At 42.5% G+C, this 23800-nt stretch overlaps 1 protein-coding gene across 5 annotated transcripts in view; it reads left to right on the top strand.

The window, feature by feature from the left end:
* The window catches only part of TSPAN4 (tetraspanin 4), a 468448-nt gene that overhangs the window by 72087 nt on the left and 372561 nt on the right, over positions 1-23800 (top strand). For 2 of the 5 annotated variants that reach the window (XM_062619100.1, XM_062619101.1), the window contains 2 exons: positions 3694-3785; positions 3881-4781. In XM_062619100.1, the coding sequence (XP_062475084.1) occupies positions 4726-4781 (56 nt within the window). In that variant the 5' untranslated portion in view covers positions 3694-3785; positions 3881-4725. Of the gene's footprint in view, positions 1-2575; positions 2593-3693; positions 3786-3880; positions 4782-23800 lie in introns of those variants that run through there. The other 3 variants (XM_062619103.1, XM_062619104.1, XM_062619102.1) reach the window with 2 other exon arrangements.

The raw sequence follows: 23800 nt of genomic DNA, 5'->3' as shown, positions 1-23800 counted from the left end.
AGAAGAGTCGCCATGGAAGAGTCAGAGAGTTGCCTTGCATTGCGACCAACTCTACTAGGAAGAAAGAAGAGTGGCTGTGATTAGTGACTCCATGCTGAGGGGAGCAAAGGGCCCCATGTGTCCACTCGACCTGGCTCACAGGGCAGTCTGCTGCCTCCCTGGGGCCAGGGTGAGGGATGTTACTAGAAAACTCACTTCTCTGGTACGGTCCTGCGAGTGCTATCTTTTTTTTTAGTCCTCCAGGTGGGCAATGAGAAAATCTCTTCAGCAGGAAGCCTGAGGAGACTCAAGAAGGACTTAAGGGCTTTGGGATGACTGGTCCAGGGTTTGGGAGCCCAAGCAGATTTCTCGTCCCTCCTGCCAGTCACAAGCAATGGCAATGATAGTGTCAGAAAAATCTTGCAGATTAATTTCTGGCTTTGGGACTGGTGTCAGCATCAGAACCATGGGTCAGTCTTCATGGCACCAGGCCTGCTGGTGACCCACAGGGTATGCTTGTTCCAAAGAGGGAAAAGAATTCTAGCCCAGGAGCTAGCAGAGCTCATAGACAGGGCTTTAAAACTAGATTCCAAAAGGGAAGGGGATAAAATCAGGCCCACTAGAAATGAGTCAGGGGATAGCACACCACTGTTAAAGGCCAGATCCACAGGGCAAGTTAAATGCATCTATGCCAGTGCTCACGATATGGCCAACAAACAGGAGTTGCTTGAAGCCATTGTGCAGCAGGAAAATCATGACATAGTCACAATCACAGAAACATGGTGGAACAATTGGCATGATTGGAATGCTGCAATGGATGGCTACAGGCTCTTCAGAAGGGATAGGCAAGGAAAAAGAGGTATTGAGGTTATGTTGTGTGTCAGGGAGTGCATTGACTGCCTTGAACTCAATGTTGTGAGTGAGAGGGCTGAATGTGGGTGAAGAACAGGGGGAAAGCCAACCAAGCAGTTAGGAGTCTGTTACAGACCACCTACCCAGGATGAAGCTACAGATGAAGGAGGATGGAGAGGGGAGGTGGCTGGTCTCTTTTCCCAAGTAACCAGTGATAGGACAAGAGAAAACGGCCTCATGCTGTGCATGGGGAGGTTTAGATTGGATATTAGGAAGAATTTCTTCACTGCGAGGGTGATCAGGTGTTGCAGTAGGCTGCCCAGGGAAGTGGTGGCATCACCACACTATTTGAAAAATGTGTAGATGAGGCCCTTGGTGATATGGTTTAGTGGTGGTCTTGGCAGTCCTGGGGTAAAGGTTGGACTTGATCTTAAAGGTCTTTTCGAATCTAGTTGATTCTATGATTCCAGTTCACCCTCTCTTGCTAAGTTGTAGTTTGCCCCCTTAAGAACCTTTGAAGTTAGCCTGAAAAAATATCTAAACAGTTGGAATGTGTCAGAGACTTCTCTTGAGATGGACTCCAGGTCATTGCATGCCAGAGAGCCAGTAAGTATTTGACACAAGCCAGGACAGAAAGATGCTTCTGGTCTCTGGAGCATGATGTCTTCTGTAGCTGGGTTTGAGGGGAGCCTTGTAGCACTAATTGGAGTTACACTGCAGCTGATGGTCCTGTTGTTATTCAAGTTAATGTTTAGAGGCCCTGTTGTGCTCAGCAACACATGAAAAATAAACATCAACATCTTGTAAAAGATGGTCCCTGGTCAAAAGAAGAGAAAAAAAAAAAAAAAGTCAACCTGACAACAAAAGCGGGGCACAAGTAGACAAAATGTTTTGCCTGGGGTTATAGTTCATTTGCAGTTCATTTGTGGAGAGGGAGATGGAGCTTTGGTCTCTGCTGGTGGTGCCGGTGCCTTCTTTGCTTAAACTGTACTTTCCTGAGCTCCCATGTTAGACAAGTCAAGGGAAATCTGTGCAATGGCCACAGTACTCAAAGAGGAGGATTTTTGATGTCTTCTAGACTTGAAGAGTAGACTTAGATGCAGCCTACTGAGATCACATCCTCTCACCAGTGTAATGTTGCCACTTCCGATGGCAGTGACAACCTTTGTTTCAGGGGGCAGGATTGCAGTCTGAATAGCCGTATATGACTTAAGTATCGTTGATGTTGTTTAACAGGCCTGATGAAGATATGGTGGCATTGGGTTATACACCTCTGCGCAGGCTCACTGGGGGCAGTGTTGTGTGTATGCTTCTGCATCTACTCTGATTTGTCTCTTGCTCTGGTTGTCAACTGTGCTGAAAGCATGTTTGACTGCAGTGTAGATACGACTTCAGATACATGCTTCCCCCTGCATTCCTGCATAATTAAGAGATGAATTGCATTCCTGTGCATCTGTGCTTGTGTTTGTAGTACTGCACTCTCTAGGGATGCAAATGAATGGTAAGACTGGGTCAGTCCAGTAGTCTGTCTAGCTTGTTTTCTTTTCTGCAATAGCTAAGAACACCTGCTGAACCAGCCAACACCAATCCACAAAAGTCAAGGGAAAAGAAGGATTCATTTGCATTGTTATTACTAAGGCTTCTAGCTTGGTCTTGCTTTGTGATTGAATTTGTTTTCCTAGGAAGAATCTTTGCTGTTATGAGTCACTCTGGCTTAAAAGAAAGAAGGATTTCACTTTCAGCTGCCTTTTGCCTTAAAAGGTGATGTGGCTTCTGGTATTTGTCAAGTTAGGAGGAAAAAAAGAAATCTAAAAATCATCAGGCAGCTCTCTTCTCAACAAACACTTGATATCTACCTCCTTAGTTCTTTGTTTTAGAAAAAACAAAATAAAGCTATGTTTAGGGAATGCATTGCCAATTCTCCTTTGGGGCCTGCTTGATTTGTGCGACAGTACAATCTCGGACAGCAACACTCCTGCGCGTAACAGGGATGTAGCCTGCTTTCTGTTGTGCTAGATTTCTAGAGCAACTGGAAATTAGTGTCATTAAGCACCTAAGCAAAAGCTACGAGGTGCTCTTTGACAAACCATGCACAGTGGTTTGCACATGGAAAAAGGACTGTTTTTTCAAAAGGGCTTGTCTACAGTGCAGACTTTACTGTTGCTTCTGTAGGTAGAACTGAACTGTTAGTTGATTATGCATTTGAGTATGGTTATAACCTTACTTTTCCCTATGCAGCATCACTTCATGCAATTTTACCATTCCCAGCAGAAGGTGCTTTTCATTTGCATGTATTTGTTGGGTAAACTGCTCCCACCAGCGGAGCTTGCTGCTTTGGCATTTGTCAGTCGTAGAAACTTGAATGATTAGAAGTATTTATTAATTTTACTCTCCTTTTCCAAGACCTTCTCCCTGTACAGGAAACAATCCTGTTCTCTCTTCTGAATGCTTTCTGTGTATTGTTCCCTGGGAGCAGCAGTGCTTGTTCCTTGGGATGCTGGTGGAGCATAAATTACAGGGTACTGTTCTGTAGGCACTCTTTACCCGGGCTTTCCTCTGCATGCTGAACATGCCTTAGTCTCCTTCCATTTCGTGTTCATTCTCACTTCATTAGTTTGTGTGTGGATTCAATGAGAAGAAGTCACCTCTTTTAAATGTTATTTTTCCAATCTTCATTTGTTGACCTGAGTTTCATTTTAGTAATAAATTTCATTGAGGTTGAAAAGTGTGTGCGGTAGTACAGAGAGGAGAGCATTGTGAAGTAGGGAGCTGTAATCTTGCATTGAAAAATCTGAACCTGAAGTGACTTCTGATCACTAGCTGCCTGTTTTACTCATGAATCTGTTGGTTTCTGTCTTGCAGTGGTATTGCTGAAGCTGGCTGTTACTGCTGTGGAGGATCAAAAGCTACTTCCAACTGCATCTTGTGTGTCAACTGCAAAACCACCAGTCAGAGTGAGTTTCTCCTACATGCGCTCTGTTTTTGCCAGTGAGGATTTGTTAGCTGTTGTCTGTGATAAGAATCTTTTTTTCTATTTATACTTTGTCAGTTCATGTACTACTGCAGAAAGATTTGATTTTCCAGTCCCAAGCTAAATGCATACATACCTTTCCCCACCCACCCCAAAAGCTCATACAGGAAGTTCAACATTGCAAGCTCCTTTTTCTTGGCCACCTGTACACCTTGTGGAGGAATGATGACTGAAGACTGAGTGCTTTGATTGTGTATTCTAGATATTCATCCAATGACCAAGATGAGAATTTGTGAGAACAGCTTCAGAAAGAAAAATTATATAAATAAAAGGAGGGAAGAAAATTATTGCTTGGGTACAGAAGATCAGGCTTCCCTGCAGAAGCAAGGAAGCAAACACATCATACATGTGTGGCATCTAGTCACAGGCTGTGCATGTGAAAGGGGAGGAAGTCTTGGTGCTGGAGTGTTCATAAGTCTGTTCCTGAGTATCCTCTTAAAATGAACAGTGGGAATTCTCTCAGCAGTGTGCCAGAGCTAGCTAATTCAGAGCTATTTGGATACCAAACAGAAACTCTGGAAAATCTTCATTCCCACAAACTCTTTTGTTTTCTACTTGAAAGAAATACAGTGAAGAAAATGCTTCCCTACCCCTACCAGCTGTCTGTGAATGTCCACATAACTTGCTTGTGATTCTTCTGTCAATAATTCTCTTCTGGCAATAACTCAGTAAAATACACTCAAGTGATTTTAATATTTCTCACCCTTCAAAATGATGGCATAAGAATTTCTTGCAAAGCTGTCTCTGGTTTTCAGACAGTTATTTACCTGTCTTGTCTTGGTTGGGAGAGCTGAGTATATCAGTCATGTATCTCCTGTGAGAAATCCCTCTGTAAGTCTAGAAGGGCAGGAACAAAGCTATGCATGTGCAAGTGTTTGCTTGGAGGAAAACTTGAAGACTCAATAAACAAAAAATATTGGTAAGTGCTTAAGGGAGCATAGGACACTTGTACAATTAAATGGCATCTAATGTTGACGTTGTATAGGTTTTGGGTTATGGGTCTGGGCATAAGGGAAGTAATTGTGCTAAGGTAAATGATTCTGCTAAGAACTAGTAACAACAGCAGGAGGAAGCGATGCTTTAAAAGGAAAAGATCCCAAAATCACTGTCGAAAGGTTATAGAAAGAGAATTGGACACAACGTGTATTTCTAGCCCTTGTCAATATTGCAGATGCACAAATTGTATATGGCTTGTAAAATAGGAGAGGTTGTTTCTAGTGTGCTGGTATGTTTTGCCTGGAAGGGTAAAGTCAGGTTGCAGCATACATAGAGAATAATACTTGTCAGAAACTGAATATTGAATGAAAGTAATAATTTTAATCAAAAGTAGTTAAAAGTGAGGCTAAGTTGAAGGAAAAAACAACTGCTTAGCTGGAAGACTACTTCCAGTGCGACAGACATGGCCTGAGACATGTTTTATGTATTAGGAATATAGATCAAGGCCATGGTTTTACCGTGCATTACAACTGTTCTTCCTGATGACTGTGATCAAAATTTCTTGACTCTTAGAATTCCACTCCATTCTCTGTGGCCCAGGTACAAAGCACTTGGTGCTGGTGTAATGGGGAACTCCACAGCGTATGAAGTGGTTAGCTTGTCCCTTCTTTCCTTCTGATTTGGTATTGTGCAGAAGTGACTCTTATAATTGCAAAAAAAGCTAAAAAGCTGTGGGGAGCTCAGTCTCTGTACTCTCCTCTGAGAGAGAGTAAGCCTGCAAGTGAGCTTTGCTGCTAAAGACCATGATTTTGTAACAGAGGTTGCCTGTGAATTCCCCTCCCTCTCCTTTCACCTGTTCATCACTTAGATTCTTGATCCTGTCTACATACACTTTTTCTGATGTATGGATCTTACTGTGGACCATGAATTTTGGTTGGGTGAAGTGCAGGAAGGATAAAGGGTTTAAGTGAGATGGGTCTTGTGTCAGCTGACAGAGAACACTGCTCAAAGGAGACCCTTCTTGGTGCATGGGCAGATACTTGGCTGAATCTACTAGCTGTGACAAAGACATGCTGATTTATATCAATTAGCATTCCTGACAAATCATCTCAAATGATTGTGGTTGTCTTAAGAGAGTCACTGTAAGGGGTGTCACTGCGATCAGTGACTGTGCGCACAATCTCAGATACATTAAATGCTGTAAAGGAGCTCTAGACATTGTGTTTTCTGCAAAGAAACAGCCTAGGCTGCTTTTTGAAGATTTTGCCTTTCAGATCAAATGCAGGGTTGCTTCCACACACTTCCACTGCTTTCTCTTGAGTCAGTGTCTATTCCCTTGTGATTCTTTTCAGTCCCCTGAGAAAGTTGAATCCCTGTTCAACCCACAGAAGCCACCTCTACTTGCATCTGTTAAAATTAGCTGGCAGCAAACGGTGAGGTTACAGAAAAATTGCGTCAAAGGCTTTTCCTGCGCTGTAACATTTGGCTCCTGCACCCTTGAGAAGGCAGGAGTCTGCAGCTGTACCTGCTTGAGCAAAGCTTGCTGTGGAGCAGCCCTGATATGATGCTGGATGCATAGTAGATGCTGCACTGTCAGTCCTGCTGGTGCAGTTACTTCTAACCTTGACCCACACCATCCTTGACTTTTATCTCTGACTTGCTTTTTCTTTTGTTTAGCCACCAGACTTTTCAGTCAGCTGCATAAGTGAATGTTGGCTGGTATGCCTGTTGAAAGGTCTGGCAACTAATTTAGAACTCTGCAAGTCCAGTTGCAGCTCCCTGGTCTGCTTGCAGATTCCCTCTGAGATTCCTTCTTGGATTCCCTCTGAGAATTCAGTAGCATAACTTAGTCTTTGTGCCAGTGTCCTTTCTGTTAAAGGACACTTTCCACCTTGGAAAGGAATGGAGGGTAAACATGGAGCCAGTGAATGCTCCAGTAAAATGGTTGAAGAAGTAATGTAAGTATTAACCAGGATGTCTTTCTTTAATATTTCTCTACAGCCCAAATAGTATCCCTGAAGTCTTTCTAGCAGTCAAAATGAGATGATGAGCACTGTGTATAGGTGGGAAATGCAGCCGTGCCAGGGATACAGAGGTGTGAGCATGAGATCCTAGCATCCCCTGTCCCAGTGGTCACCAAGTGTGTCTCATTTCTGAGTGAAAGTGCTTGCCTGGACCTGGGACACCAGAGGTTGCAAACAACTTGGTTGCATGTTCCTTACCTGGGGTTCCAGTAGCAGGTACTGCTTTGTTCTTCATGTGGCTTTGCCTTGTGTAGTCAAATCTGCTTAACTCGGTTGGCCTGCCTGTGGTGTGTTGGCTTTCAGCATTTACTTCAGGATCACCTTGTTTTCCAGATGTCACCAGGTGATGTCCTTTTCTGACCCTGGCTATTTCATGTCTGCACAGCCTACCTCAAAGTAATTGCTGTCCCAGTTGTGTCAATGAGTAGGATCTTGATAGGATTGACAGCTATAAAACATTCCCTCTGAACTCTGAGATGAAAGTGAGGCATCTCCTTTCTCTTTCCAGAGGGCTCATCTTCTGTAAGAGGAGGGAGGTGGTTTTCTGTTTTAAAATGTAACTCATACCAGGTATCATAGCAGTGTCTATAGCACCCCACAGCAGCATGCTGTGATGCTTCATGCTATGGGAAACTGGGAATACGGGAATGAAACGCAACTCTGCCAAGAGGCTTCTGTCTGCATTGATAGGGTAGTACATGTGACTCTTATGGCATTACCTGAATCTCACTGGAGGTGCAGTGGAAAAGAAATAGGGTAAAATCAAGTTAGGGTTCAAATATTCAGATTGCAAGGACACTCCCTGGGGTTTGATGTGCTTGTTTGCTATGTCGGTATAGTGTGGGGAACAGAGTAGATTAAAGAAGTTTGGCTCTGCACTGCAAATATATGAGCCAACCTTGCTTTGGCTCCCAGCTCAGGGTGAAAAGGATGGCTGATCACCGTGCTCTTTCAGTGTTGACAGCTATTGCTGTCAGGCACAGATGTGACTTGGGTCTAAAACAGGGATAACAGCATGAGTGCTTTTTAGTGAGACGGTAGATCTTAGGAGATAATCTGTTCCACAGTAAAGGAAAACAATAGAAATGTGTTTGTGTTCTCTTGATGCATTTTTCTTAATTCTTTTTTTCATACTTGTTCCTAGGATGCAAGGACATTGCTCAAATATGCCACTATTTAACAATCTTGTACTCTATCTTTGTTTAACAGTCTCATAACATGTTCCTCCTTATGCCAAAGCCAGTTTACCTTACTGCAAGGAAGCAGGCAGTTCTGGGATACCACTGGCTCTGCAGAAGCAAGTCTGCATGTTTGATCCTTATGAAAATATTTTGAAGAACTGAACAAGAAAGCAATGTAGGAATTTAGTGAGCAGATTAATTGCATTCCTGTTTCAGGCTGTTTATTCATAGCTTTAACTTTTTTAAGGCAAAAAGGAGGCTATTTTTAGCTTGCTTTTTTTTTCCCTCCATATTAACCTAAACAACCTCTCCTCTTGGAGGAGAGGGTGGAGTTGGAAGGAAGGAAGGGTGGAATTGAAACTGCTTCATTAAATAGTTTCAAGATCATCAACACACAATTTTGTTTTCACATTACAGTTCTGAGCACACAAGGGTCTCTTTATGCTTTCCAAAGAGGGAAAGCTTTGTGTACAGAAGGGGAGAGTGAGGGCATCTACGACAATGAAGTGGTAATGGAAAGCTTATGACTTTTGCTTCCTGAATACTTTTTTCCTAGTTACTTCTATTAGGGTTAGTCTTACTTCCAAGGAATGGTGGAGCTTAGTGATATTTCGTTCTTGCGTTTTCCGACTCCCAGCAAATGCTTTGTATTGCAAGACGAAGAGAAAGATTCTGCTATAAGCTTGGAAGGTCATTCAGATGTTGCTAAGCTACTAATGAAAAATGTTCTCCTTGAGATCCCCATGTATGTGTGTTAAGAGATGGAACCTGACCTAAAGATATGAGACTAAGGATAGGAGGTGAGCTGTCAGAAGGGTAACCAAGCTCTCTTGAGTCCTAGTATGTGTCTTTTGATAATTTTATTGTAGGCTGCTTCTGAAGTAGAGAGAGCAAGAGCAACTCCAACAGCTTCCTTACTAGGCTGATGTGACTTTGGCTTTAACTGTCATATGATTACTGACTTCAGTGTGCTGCAGAAAGGGTTGCTGAATCCAGGGCCTGTGGATCTAGTCTCTAGAAAGAAGGATACATGCTTTGAGACTGGCCACTGCAGAGCACAACTGCTTTGTTATTTATCTGAATCTCTTAGACCTTAATGTTGGTTCTTTGGCACCTACTGGTTTTCTGTCCCTCTGTTTTTAAGAGCTGAAAGATCTTTACAGTCAAGAGGAGGCCATGAAGATCAGAGGGCTGGAGCACCTTTCCTGTGAAGATAGACTGAGAGAGTTGGGCTTGTTCCGCCTGGAGCAGACTCAGGGAGACCTTAGATCAGCCTTCCAATACCTAAAGGGAGTCTAGAAGAAATCTGGAGAGAGACCTTTTAGGAGGGCATATATTGTTAGGACAAGGCAGAACAGCTTTAAACTGAAAAAGGAGAGATTTAAATTAACAATATTACGAAGAAGTTCTTTACTATGGGGGTAGTGAGGCACTGCAACAGGTTGCCACAAGAAGTTGTGGCTGCCCCTTCCCTGGCAGTGTTCAAGGCGAGGTTGGACAGGGGCTTTGAGCAGCATGGTTCAGTGGAAGGTATCCCTGCCCATGGCAGGGGAGTTGGAACTGGATGATCTTTCAGGTCCCTTCCAACCCAAACCATTCTTGGATTCTATGAACTGTGAAGTCCACCTCTCTTGGTGGTAGAGTGAAGAGCTTCTTGTGCTGTCCTGTCTGACTGCACAGGCTACTCAAGGTTGGATCCTAAATTAGCTCTTCTTACCATGTGTTCCTCTTATTGCATGTTCTTCTGAGATGTCAGAGAACTGATGAAAAATAGATGTTCCATTTGTAAAGAAAAAAAAATTTCTGTTTAGAAATAAGCAACAAAAAAATAAAACACATATAAATCCTAGTTTTCCAGTACTAACTGGTTACCAAGTTATTGAACTCTGTGTATGAGCTCAGAGGTGGAAGGGACAACCTGACTTTCCAAGTCTCAGTCCTAGGGAAGACTGCCTGCTGCCCCCCTGCCTGGGGCCTAAGCCCTTTCTGTGCACTCTTAGATTCTCTCTTTATCTGCTTTCTTCTTCTCTTAGCACTGGAAGGCTGCTCCAGATCACGAGTGCTCCATACTAAGATTTTTCTAGAAGCATTCATGGTTGGTATATCTCACTTCTCCACCAAGATAATTCTATGGTTTAAATGGCTCTTTTCTTGCTGCTCCGTTCCTCTTGTATTTGCAGGCAGTGATCCTGTCCCTTATAAGGCTGTGGTTTACCAGCTTAAACAACCTATAGTCTCTTGTGGTAGAGCTCTTATTCTTGCCAACATTTTAGTGTGCCTATTCTTGATTCAGTTAATCATGATTGAATTTTGGTGTGACCAGAACTGCTCACAATACGAGTGTTTGGGAAGGGCTGCTTTCATTAACACTGGTTTACATTTAACCATTAACTATGGCTTAAGCTAGATCATATATTTGAGAAGGATTTTCTGGTCTTGCTTTGAAGACATCAAATGTCTTCAAATGAATGGTGACTCTCTGCTCAAGGGGAGTTCTGTTACTGGTTGTTTACTTTGATGTTTAAAGAGGTACTGATGCACGGAATCAGACTCTACAACTCGAGAGTTATAAAGCAGGTATGTTTATTACGGCGCCGTGTGCAAGGGGGGATCACTCCTCCTAACTTGCACACTGAGGGGTAAAGCAAACAGACATTTATTACACACAAACATACATATTCATTAGATTTCTGTGAAAAGGCAAGGAATATTACAGCTAGTTCCAGGAACTCATTATCGTAAGTCTCCTCCTCTTGGTGCTTGTGCACTTGCCCTCCAGTGGTCGTGGGCAGGGGTCTTGAGGATGAAGTAAGCAGTCTTCCTCACAATGTGCTTTTCACCTTTGGCACAGTTGGGTGCCTCAGTAACCACAAAACTAGCTGAAACCAGCCATATCAGGGATTTCTGAAGGTATCTGTAACTTTCTGAAGAGCAGCTCCTGTAATTGTTTCACAATAATTATCTAGGACTAAACTAGTGATAGCTGACATAGTTTTAGAACCTTATGACCTTCGTATAAAATTTATTGCAAGCAAAATGGAACGTGTAGACAAAGAGTATCCAAAGCTAGCAGATGTTCAGGATGCACTGTATCCAAACCAACTGATAAGTAGAAGAATGGGAAGAAATAATTCACTTACGCTAGTAGTGTTACTAAACTCTGTTATCTTATCACAGACTTACAACACAGACATTGTTCTCTACCTTAGACCTCAGTTAAGCTAAAAGTACTTCAACCCTATGTTTTCTAGGCACTAGCTTTCCTCATATCAGTACCTTAAAATGAATAGGCTGCCTTTAACCACTGCATCTTGAAATAACTGACTTTTTTAGCTTACAGAGGCTTTTATTACCAGAAATGTTTTTTTCTTAAAAGTGCTCTTATACTTGAAGAGTGTGTAAAGCAATTAGTAATTTACGAGGAGTCTGAATTCCAGAAACTGACCATTCCTATTCCAAGAAAAGGTCCCTTTTAAGGTATCTTTGAGTATTCAAAAATGGCTTACTATCAGCTTCCATCTCCGGATGACACTGGGCACTGCACCAGCGACCATATATGCAAAGAATGAAAATAAAGTCCATTATTTATGACCCCTCTCTGAGCTTCCCTGGCTTGTGCAAGGAGAGTGGAACTACTTGGAAATACTTTGCTTCCCCCTAGATTTCTGGCTTCTTTGAAGGTTGTCTTGATCCTTATGAATAATTTTTGGTTTATATGTTTGATTTCTTGCCAGCAAACTAAATCCTTCTATAATGTGCACTCCTTCAGGCTTTGTATATCATGAAGATTTGAGGGATTTCTCCCACTGTTCGGTGTAGTGCTGTTTTCCTTCTATTATCACTGAAGTATAGCAGAATGTGGTTTTGAGCAAGACTTAGCCTGCCATGCACAAAGTCAGGGTTTGTCACTAGGCTGTGCTGCAAGCGCTCTGTCTGTAAATGAACTGCACAATTGTTCCCTCTATCTGCCCTTAAACTGGGGGCAATGACACTTTGCTTGGCCCAGCAGAGCTCTTGTGCTTTCGTAAACCCTTCTGATGATACACTCTCTCTGACTGCTTAGCCGTTGGGCTTACGGTGATGGTAGCACAGGGCTGCTAGTGAAGGTCAGCTCATGGTCCCCAAAACCCACCTGAAGTGATGATCTGGCTGACATTAACAGTCTCACAGTTAGGAGTGCTCACATTAGGATGCTGGTCAAGCTGGCTGTGGTTTTCTTTTTCATTCCTTGTCTTTATTTTTTGTTCCACACTGTCTCTTGTAATATACTCAAATTCAATGACGTCTAACCTTTTTGGAATAATGGACTGCAGCCAAACATGAAGTTTCTGGCAGACTGAACTCCTCACTTACCATACATTACTGTTCTCCTATTCAGGATGGCTTAATTTTGTTTATTGCAGGGGCTACAAACATTTATTATGGCCATTTATATGTGAACCAACGTCTTACTCTTAGCATAGCTAAGATTGACTTTAGAAGGTCTATTTTTCTTCCGCTTCACAGTGCCTTACGCTAAAGTCTTGATTAAAGGTATAATAATACAAATACATTTGTCCTAAAATCAATTGAGTGAATGCCCCATACTTCTTAAAAACTTAAATGCCAATGGAGACAAGCTGCCTTCTGGATTTTAACTGAAATCCTATGAGAAAATTAATTGCTCTTTCCTTACTCTTCTCTTGGTGATTTAGTTCAAAGCTAGATGATTTTGGCAAAATACTTCCAGGTGTTTAATTTCCATGATCATAATTTTATTTATAATAATTAAGAAATCTTTTCACAATGGCAAGCTTTTGCTTTTAGAAAACGCCTGTAAGCCCCTCCTGCTAGATTAGACTGCCAGTACATGTATATGATTTATCAGATATGTATGTTAAGAAAGCACGTATCTTTAAGTGCATTCATCTTCACTAAGATGGAAGCTACCTTTGTGCTCCAGGCATCCTTTGCATCATTTGAAGTATATCAGATATGTAGCATTTAAAATAACTTGCCATACATCCATTGACCATGAATGATTTTTTACATGTGCAATTATAGTGCCGTATACCTTCTCTTTCCAAGATTTTTTTTAGGAGAAAATGCTCTCTGCTTTTGAAAGTATTGTTTCTGTGCTCTGTCACATGTAGTGTTAGTTCACTGTGCAGTTCTCTCCTAGTCATTTGCTATAAACCTTTGAAAGTGCAATTACATCATTTATATACATTTGGAAAAGGAAAGATGAAGATCTCTGTACCAGTCTATTTTTGTTATCCTTCATGGAAGCTAGGAAAAAATCAGGTGAGTATACTGGAAAGTAATTAGCGTTTGAAATGGAGGTTGAGATTGGACACTTTCTCATGTGTGCTGAAGTCCCCTTGCCTTTCATTGGTAGGAGTAATCTCTCAGTTTTAATAAATTACTGCTTCTGAGTCCTAAAGCGGCTTCACCATAGCCATTTATCCTTGCCAGAGGAGGTCAGTATCTGGTTTACTTTGTGTGGAGAGGTTAGCCCAGCCCTCTGTATTTAATCTTGAATGTGGGCAAGCAAACAGCCTCTTCTTTGGCATTTGGTCTGAATAAGGCTTATTTTATTTGTTTGTACCACAGCAGTGTTCAAGAGCCCCAACTGGCAACTCATGCTATGTAAACACTGTACTTCAGGACAAGCAAATGATCCCTAATCAGACTTCAGGCCGTGTGGAATAAATGACCCCTGCATTAGTAAATGCTCCTGCTTGAATAGAGACTTTATTCTAGCTGTGCCCAACCCTTCCAGATGGAGGGAAGACACAGTTTATACTACAGGCTGGTGAGAGCTGCATTATTTGTGTACACAGTACAGTTGGTCTATCTATAGTAGTTGTCTAACATTTCCTGGCTGTAGACAATGCACATAGGATGCTTCTTTTCCTGAGTAGGACATGGGGAAAGATGGTGACCAGCTGTGGCCTGCTGGCATCCTGGTGAAGGTGGCCCAATCCTGCCTGTGCTTTTCCCAGAGAACCCTTTGCAAATGAACAGGGAGAGGAGCTGTGGTCTGTGTGGACTGATCTTCAACCTGTTCACAACCACCTGTATCATGGGACAAAACTTGACAGGAGAAGGGTAAGGGAACAATTCTAGGGTTCCCCTTCTGTCAGGGGCTGGTAAGTTAGGGCTATATGAGCTCTTCTGCCAGGCCATGGATTTGGACACCTGCAGTCTTCATCATTAGTACTATTTTAGGACTCATTTGCCTTGTTTACCAATAAGAAAATATGTTGTTCTAACAGAAATCTGGGGTTTATAATCTTTCTCTCTGCTCTTTAAGCTGCATTTAAACATAGGATTAGGAGTTGAGGGACAGCTCTGTTGACATTAATCCAATGGAGAATTATTTTGTAAAAGCAAAACTGACTTGTGAATTTTGCTCTGATGACTGTTCGTGCTCTTAATCATTGCTGAAGTCCTGTTTGCAGCAACGTGCAGGCTCAGGAAAACAGTGTTGCTCCACCTTGCATTTTGCTTGTCCTTTAAAGTCTATCTGGAACTGTAAGGTCTGCATGTTGATTCATTCTAATTGGTGTCATAGATTGTATAGAAGCTTGAGACATGTATTTGCATTCTCCAGAGTAAAATTTCCAGTTGTCATAGTGAGAAGTGGATTAATTTTTGCAAACCTCGTGTCCGTACTCGAGTCTTAAGTGAGGTACTGCAATCATTTTGATGCTTCAAGAAGCAAACCCACCACTAGGTTCAGATGCCTACAAACTAGCTGTATGCATCTGAGTTATATGGACTCTCCTTCCAGTCAGGAAAGAGAAATAGATATTTTAGGACACAGTTCATCTGACCCTGGTTTAGACCACTGCTTTAAAAACAGATGAACCTTCCCCTGCAGGTGCCTATTTCTCTCTATTGACTGTAGCAGCAGTCTAGGCAGCTAGCACAGATGTTGATTTCAACATTTGCTCAAGTGAATCACATATGAAGTATTTCCAGTTTTCAATTTAAATGATTAAGCATTTCAGTAAAGTGTAGTCCCCAACAAGCAAATACATCCCGAGACCCAGGGAGCTGGTTGTATGATTTAACTTTTTCTACTTTTAATCTCCAGCTCTTTATCTAGAGAATGAAAATTATTCCATCATGACAGGAGCACTGGCCTTTAGAAAGCTTCTTTTATCTACACAAGTACTTTCTGGTGTTTTTCCACTTTTGATTATCCATCGTAGAGCTGGATTGACTTCAGAAAGGCCTTGTATGGAACTCTGAGGCACATTTATTTCTTTGACCAGTAAATCAGTATTATAGTTTCCTGGGGACTGGAAAAGATGGTATTATTATGGAGTTATACTAAGTCCACTTTCCTGAATGCTGAATTTCCAAGGGAAAGATATAAATCTCCTTTGTGAAGGCAAAGCAGCTATGTGAAACAGACTTTAGGGGCCTCATTCTCTTTGTGCTTATGCTTGCTTGTCTCTCTTTTCTACTTTCCTCCATTTCCTCAGGTGCTATGTTATATTACTTAATCTCCTTTGAGGTAAGTTGAGCTTCTTTGTCACTTTATGGAACACATTGGTATTCAGAAGAGCTTTTTCTTGTGTCAGAGCCGATATTTTGTTTCTTTGTCACACAAATCTTCTTTGAACTCTTCGGCTAATATTGTTCTTTTTGAATGTCTTTTATGGCCTGTGATACATTGAGTGTTGCTTCCCTCCCCAGTAATTTGGGGGGGTTTACTCATGACTTGTACATCCATTTTATGAAGCAATAAAGCCTCTTTACAAAGGAAAGTGAAGCTGGTTACAGGGGCTTGATGGAAGCAACAGTAGGAAGCACACATTCTCGAGTCATGTTTTTTGTATAGATGAGGTCTGGAATGGAGCAGAGAGCCACAAATTCTGTGGCTCTTCAGGATCCTTCTGGTTGTGCTTAGATGTTCTCTTCTACAGTCTGTCTGGGAAGAGTTGTGCTGAGGATAGCTGGAAAGGGTTTAGCTGAGCGGGGCTGGGGAGGAAGGGGCGGCAATGAACTGTGGTCCTGTTCTCCTTCCTGGTGCTACAGGACTGGAAATCCCTGCAGCTTTGTCACATTTGTGTCTTTTTTCCCTCCACCATTCTTTGCCTGCTTTCACAGCAGACTATTTCAAGAAGAAATTTTATTCCTGCAATGACAGTACAAATGATTCTCCCCAACCCGTGTTTTTTGGAAGGAGCTTCCCTCTGCATTCTACAGTCATTTTAAGAGACAGGTGGAGTTTTAGTGACTGGATCTAGTTTTCTTTCCTTCCCTTTCCTTTCCTCATCACCTTAGTCATATGTTTTTGACACGGTCTTATTGTCTGCATGTTTTAGAAGGCTAGGAATTCATTTGTCATGTAAGGGAGGAAGGATGACTTACCTGCATTTCAAGTATTTATCAGTGTATTCACATGTGGAAGCTCTCGTTCCATTTCTGCCAGTATCTTATCCACAGGAGATTTTGACTGCGAAACTGGCATTTATGGGGCATAATACACTGAGCACCAGGGTAGTTTGGTGGTGCAAAGAGGGGATCTGAGCTGCTGCTTTGATTCTGGTCTGTACCACTTGAAGTTCTAGGGAGAAAATATGCTGGTTTGCATAGGTATTATGGTAGGGAAGGATTAAGAAAAGTGGACAGCTCACTGTGGCTGTCAGAAGAAATGTTCAATTTTGTTTGTCTAGGAATATCATTCTGGAGCCCCCTTGCTTTTGTCATAGATTAAATGTGACTTGACATAGTTCTGTGATTTTGACATAGATTAAAATGTAGTCTCTCTGGGTTTCATCTCACATGCACAGGGCCTGGGTAAGATGTTGACCTGTGATTCAGGGCTGGTGGTATGAGTGAGTCAAGGCATCTTGTTAGCAGAGTTGTCTTGCTCACAGATGTTCTCTTAAAGGATACATCTAACTTGTCACATCTGGGCCAGTGGGTCACTGATTCAAGAGCTTCACTCAGTGTTGTTATTTGCAGTGCAGTGCAAAGCACACCTTTAAAATAACATCTGTGTCACAGCAATCCACATTTTGATATCTCCCAGCCTTGTATTTAATCTGGTCTTAGTTTTGCACCTCCCTGTTGGTGCTCTCCTGGCCTTACAAGAATGCTGTCCAACCAAAACTCGTCGTGATCAGTGAGCTGTTCAGCAAGTTTTGATTCTCTGCTTTGAAAGTGATAGAAATCTAGTACATAGGTGGCAAATCCAGCCACTTAAGCAAACAAAACCACTCAACACAGCAGATTTTTCAAGACGAAGTAAAGCACTGACAGGAAGGCAGCAGAAGGAGAGAGTTGGTGGTGGTAAAATCTGACAAGTTAATTTATTTTTGATGTTTTAATTGGATAGGTTGGGAGACCGGGAAAAAAAAGATGGTGCTGGAGACAAGCGGTCCAAAAGAGTCGTGGAGTCCTGGGAAAGGGGGAGGGAAAGTGATTGTAAACATGACCAGCAAAATAATCTACTTCACGTGAAAGGTTTATTTAAATGTAAATTACCCAAAGTGATTTTTTTTTTTTTTTTTGTGTGTGTGTGTGGAATTTTTAGCAGCACAATGTAGACAGACAGAAGTACTTTTCTGCTTATTTAAGTATGTGATGCAGATAGCTGTAGAGAGATACAAACATCCCCATCTACCTCCTCACACCCACTTCTTTCCTTTAGGCTCCTTGGAGCTGTTCCCTGCAGCAATGCTTCCAGGTAGTGACAGTTTGGATATTCACTTCAGTCACCAGAGCCCTGTCAGGGCCAATTAGCATCCTAATGACTGGCATGTACCATCTTGATAGGAGTGTGTGCTCTGTACCAGGGGACCTCCCCTCTTAAGAACCGATCTTGTCTCCGCTGGCCCATACTGGCCGTATAAACCTGGTTTTAAAAAGAAAATTTCCATTTCATCTTGTCTTCTGAGACCCAGGGGCTTCAGCACAGAACAAATATACTGTCCTTTCCTTTCACTGGAGATGATGAATCTTGGCTTGGGGGAGGGGACTTAAACGAAACTGTTGCTCCTACAGTATTGCGGACTTTGGCAGCAAGTTTCAAGTGAAGTTAAGCAATGCAGTACTCATTCTTCAGAGCTGTGCTAAATAAGAGCAGTCAAAGCCCCAGCTACATAGTCTTTTAAATATTTGGTACCTGGCCAGGATGATGACTAGATTGGTACTTCCCTGAAACGATTGTTCCTTGTTGCTGTTTGGAGGTCTGCTGCAAAATCCACTTCATGGTACACTAGCACCTGTGGTCAGAACTGTGCCTTTGTCACTGAAACAAGGGCTGAATGCTGTGCAGAGGTCCTTTCTGTAGCACTGACCAGGGCATGCAGGTGAGGAGTTTGAGGGGAGGTTTCACAGCTCCTCAGCAAGGTCACAGTGTAGTGGAGTGTCCAGGGTGTAAACCTGCCACTCAGGCACCCTTTATCAGCATGGAGATTCTTGAGGCTTTGTGATATGCTGTGCCAGGTTGGAGCAGGAACATACCCTCTGGTAGCTGCAGAGTTAAATGCTGCAGCATTGAAATTACCCCATTTCTATGCCATGTTTTATTGTTTAGTGACAACAAACTTTCAATTTATCCTGATTTCCAGCCCTGAAAGACACTATTCCTTCTCGTTAGCATGGCATTGCTGTCTAATCCTGCCATGTCCTAGCTCTTCAGTGGCTTTAATGAAATGCTGTGGTGCCAGGGCCAGCTGGTTGGCACATTGTGTTACAGCTGGCACAGCCACACTGGATTATCTGGAGGGAGAGGTCAACAGTTTAATGGTCCTTAGGAGAAGCCAAATTACCTGCAATGCTAAATCAGGCCAAAGAGTAGCTGAAGGGCAATGTATCATGGAGTGAAGGTGCAGTAGGGAGGATTTCAGTTTATGGGGCTGTGGAGATAGCACCTTTCACAGGGAGCATTACAAACTGTATTATTTGAAATGACATTTCTAAGAGTCTGAGGACAAAAAGTTTTCTCCCCCGTTAGAGATGGAAATCCTAAGTGTGAACTCTGGAGAGCGAGTGAGCAAGAATTACTATTAAGGTCATAACTATTCTTGAAACATACACACAAAAAAATACTTCTGCCATCCCCCAGCCCAGCCTGCGAGGCTGAAAGACAGCACATTAACATAGCCACATGGTGCATATGTTATTTTTAACGTTGCCATGAGAACTTTATCTTTTTCTGAAATTTTTGAATGGCGTTTGCATTTACTATCAGAATGCTGTCATAGTGCTATCATGACTATTTAAATTCTGATCTGATTTTTTTTTTTGTGATCTTCTGAGATGTCACAAGAACTTGATGGCTGAGAAGGCTGCAGGTACACAGGCAGGAGCACTGGTATTTGAGTATTTGCATTTACCTCTTGTCTCTTCTGGATGTGTCACCAGCAGACCTAAGCCTGTGTTCTACAGCCCTTTTTCAGAACTGGCACTTCAAATGCCATGGTATCTGTTACAATCTGGTTTGTATGCACTGAGACTGCTCTCATGGTGCACAAGGTGTAGTAAACTGGCAAGGCATCAGCATGCACACAAAGAGCCTAGGACTAGAAGAAGCTCTACTAAAATGGCTCAATGATTTGAACTCTGCTTCTTGCCTTCTTTTATGTGCATGACTTTGTAGATACCTCTTAGGCTGAAGACCTCTGTCCCACTTTTGTGGTCCCTGAGCATCCCCAAATCTGACATTATAGGCCTTGCAAGATCACAGTGTGCTGCTTTTTCTGGATCATCATGTGTTGAACCCTACTCAAGGTCACTTAGTTTTTCTTTACAAATGTGAAGGTCAAAATCTTAATGTAAGACATAACCTCCAATGAAAGAGTGATTATAGTGATCTATCTGGAGAAGCTTAGGTGCTTAGTTAAGTGTAGATGACATGGGGAGAGCTGGCAAAACTGATGTAGCAGGTGGATGATAACATGGCAGTTTTCCCCCACATTAGTCTGCCTGTATGCCTAATCCTGACCAAGATCTGTTCTAAAACCCCCTTCAGAGCAAGGACGTGGCTAGGTTTCTGTGGGCAGTTTAACAAGTGGATAGTGCCCTGCAGCTTTTTAAAATATGTAGGAGAAGAGAGTGTATAAGATCCTAGGTAAGGGTTCAGGGGCTCTGACACAGATTTTGTCAGCTATGTACATATATCACCTGAAAGCCATGGACTGGTTAGTTGGCCATGCTTCAGAGAGGGGCAGAGTTGCAGCATGAGCCAGTCCTTCTGTACTGATGGAGCTTCCCAGCCTTCAGAGCCACCTTGTTTCTTAGAGGTGAGAGTTAGGGATACAGGGCTCAGGCTTGAAGGTGATCCCCAACTGCCCAGAAAAACACAAATCTCATTGGTGTGACTGTAGACATGTCTATTATGGCCAGATCTGCAGAAATCATTTAGATCTCTAACTCTCGCCAATCTCAAGAGTACTGGGTGTCTACATGACTTTTTATAGCAAAGCTCTATTTGCTTCAGTTATCCTTTTGCAAAATCCATAAACCACTATTTCCTCTTTTCACCTCCCAGCCTGGCTGTGTAAAGATGCCACGTGTTTATCCTGAGGATTTGTTCTTAAAACAGTGGGGACATGCTCTCAGTTGGGTAATGATTGCATTATGTCAGAATGCAGAGCTGTCACTCAAAGGTTTCTGTTGAAGCACATAGTCAAAAGACAAAGTCTGCAGCTCAAAGTACTGTGTGGTCAAATCAATAATCTGAACACTGTGGTTTCCTGTAGTGTAGGACAATTCCCAGAGATTAATGTAAATGTAAAAGCCTTTCTAGTGGAAGCAAACCACAGGACTGTGTGATTGCATTAGACATTTCAAATGGCTGTGTAAAGACTTGGCAAATGCATATTTTTGAAACACGTTTATTCTGGGTGCAGCTCAAATCTATTTCAGTGATGAATTACTTTAACCTTGAAAATGAACTCCTTGTCCTGGTGTCAGGATGGATTGTAATCTTAAAGGTGACCTGTAACAGAAAACAAATATTTATTTGACTTGTGACTATTTTCATTATGTAACGTGTAAAGACAGCATGAAAAGCAGATACTTATTTGAAAGAGTCAGTGATGGCTGAAGGGCTACTAAAATAGTAATTCTTCCCCATCGTTTCCAAATATCAGATCAACGCAGTTCTTTGAGACTTGTAAAATTTGCTTCTGAGTCAAGTTCTTTTTCTTTCATGTCCATTTCAATTAATCATCCTGGAAAAAGCCTTTATTTGTTTCAGAGTTTCACTGTCCTTTCCAGGTAATGTGCAGGAGCCTGCAATGTCTATTCCTGTGATACTTGTGGAGGAGACTTGCTGTTGGCATTGCCAGTTACTGAAGCTGGCTGCTAAAGAGGTAGGAAGTGGAGAGCTTAGGGTTAAATTTAAAATTTCTCCAAATATATAGAGGGAAGAAACCTGCCATCACCTCACTGCACACAAAACTCATCTATTTCAATTGCTGAGACCGATTTTAATCCCAGTTGTTGTCTGTATTTTTTGTTCTGTACATCTTGTTTTGTACACAGTGACTGATAAGGTCTTGTCCTAACATTGTTAATGTAAATTGAACTTAAGAACCACATGGCCTGATGATGGCTAATTTTTGTCCTGAAGTAAAATGTCCACCTAAGCATTTACACTTTCTGAGGTCCAGAGTAGGATGTTTTGCATATTTTCCCCTCCACCCCCATGCTTATTGCTTTTTTTTTTTTTCCACTCCATGTATGTATTTGAAATATTTGAGGGGTTTTCATAATTCATTGTGGAGTTAACAGGTGTAGCTTGTGGTTATTAGGATAAATGTTTTGTCATCAATAATCTTGAATATCAATAGTGAATTAATAACCTACACTCAAGTCTTTTATTGAATTTGTGGTCCACATAATTCCTGCTGTGGTGTTGGTGAATGTTATTCAGATAAAATCTTTTGAGGACTGAAATGCAGTCTCTGACTTTGATCTTTGGCATGCTGTGGGCAGAGCTGTGGTAACAGTTCTTGGTCTGCTCAGCTGAAAGTCTACAGCTACATAGCTTAAATTTCCTGTGGTTGCAGCAGGTTAAGAGGACACGTGAAATACTACCATCACATACCATGACTCGGCGAGCACAGTCTAACCTGCTTGGTTTGGTGTAATTTGCTGATGGATCTGACACCCTGACATATATCCCTTGGGCAGTCACATCTGCCTTGTGATGGAAGTTCTGGGACTACTGTGGAAACTAGCAGTTCTGCAGTGGTTTTGCATGAAGTAAAAAAGAAGTGTGTTTTGGTTAGGTACAGAATAGGCAACAAGTTCCAGTGGGTAGAATTACTTTCCTATTAAAACATAGTCATGCTCTGGTTTGAGTATTTTTAACTGCCTGCAGATTTGTTGTGAAACAGTATGATTCACTTGTAGCCAGCAAGGAGAGCACTTCTGAGCTTGGTACTGGGATCTACTGGGATCAGCTGGAGGTCTCTGTGCCAGGGTTCTGGAACAGGATTGGTAGCAGGACTGCCATGCAACCTGTGGTCTGCTGATCTCTTGGTGAAGAGCTGCCAAGATACGGTGATCATGTTGGTGATGAACAGCAGGAAAGACTATACTTTTTTCCTGCTGTTCTTATGCTGCTTGAGCCGTGTCTCATCCTGAACAAGGATTCTTGAGTTTAGAGTCAGATGGACTAGTTCCTAAGCCTCACTCTGTGCAGCTCTGGGTGGCCTGGGAAACAAATGGGAGCATGGGGGAATGGTGGCCAGAACATGAGCTTTGAGGACCAAGCTCTATTGTTGCAAATTAGATGAAAGTAGGTGGGTTTCTTTTCTGTGTCTGGGAGGGACAACAAAGAACTTAAATGCTGTCACTGGCTGCCTGGAAGGCAACTGTGCCCTTCTGCTCCATTGTGGCTGGCTGGCTGGCTGGCTGCAAGCTCAGACATAACTTAAAATGCAGTCATCCTAGGTTTCCCAAAGTAAAGGCTCCAGGGCACAGTTCTGTAATAGTGATCCACAAATTTTCTAGCTGTGCAGTTCATTCTAGTTTGTGTGGCTCCTGAGACCATTCATTGTCTGTCAGAGCTGCATGTTTTTTCTCTGTTCCAAGAATATGGTTACAAATACTGTATTTCTGGCTTCTTGCCTTGAACATTTTTACTGATGCCTCACAGGGCTTCCCTTTCCACCACCCAAGTGCAAGGCACTCATCTTCATTGTCATATCCTATCCCTGCTCTGCGTATCTTGTCCAGTGCAGCACTGAGCCATCACCCCCATCTGCTCTGTCAGTCTTGAATGCTCATTTGTCACGCACTTCCACAAAGCCTTCTTCATGTTTTCTTCCATGTCACAGCAGGCATCCAAGAGGAGTGCTGGTTAAAGGTCAACAAAGCCAACAACTTTTCTTATTTTCAGTCTGTGCCAGCAACAAGCTAGGGGATCATGAGACAGCTGCTGCATCGGGTCAGAAGCTATCCGTATCCCTCTTTCTTTGCCTATGGCAGTACCCTGTTGCTGCCCAGGGAGGAGGGGGGGTGGGGGTGGGGTATGAGAGCACTGCCTGCCTGGACTTGAATGGTCCCTGCTGAGCCATGCCGCTCCGTTTCCTCCAGCAGCAGCAAGGCTGCCTCTGTTCAGCTCTCCTCAGTGCTCAAGTAAGGACTGCCCTGCTAAGATGCTTTGAGTTGGCAAGTGACGCTGTCATGACAGTCTCCTTCATGAGCCTTCCTCACAGCTGTCTGCATCTCTTCCACTCCTGGGGACTTAGATGACAAGCCCTTTTGGGTCAGGGACATCCTCCGCATAACTGTGTGCCCACTGTTTGGTAGGGTGCGTAGTAAGATATGCAGGAACT

This window comes from Pezoporus occidentalis, unplaced genomic scaffold (genome assembly GCF_034315485.1).
Source record: "Pezoporus occidentalis ecotype Australia unplaced genomic scaffold, CSIRO_AGI_Poc_V1 ctg21, whole genome shotgun sequence".
Taxonomy (NCBI): Eukaryota; Metazoa; Chordata; class Aves; order Psittaciformes; family Psittacidae; genus Pezoporus; species Pezoporus occidentalis.
Note: the sequence above shows the minus strand (reverse complement) of the source record. Positions and strands in the feature narration are given on the sequence as shown.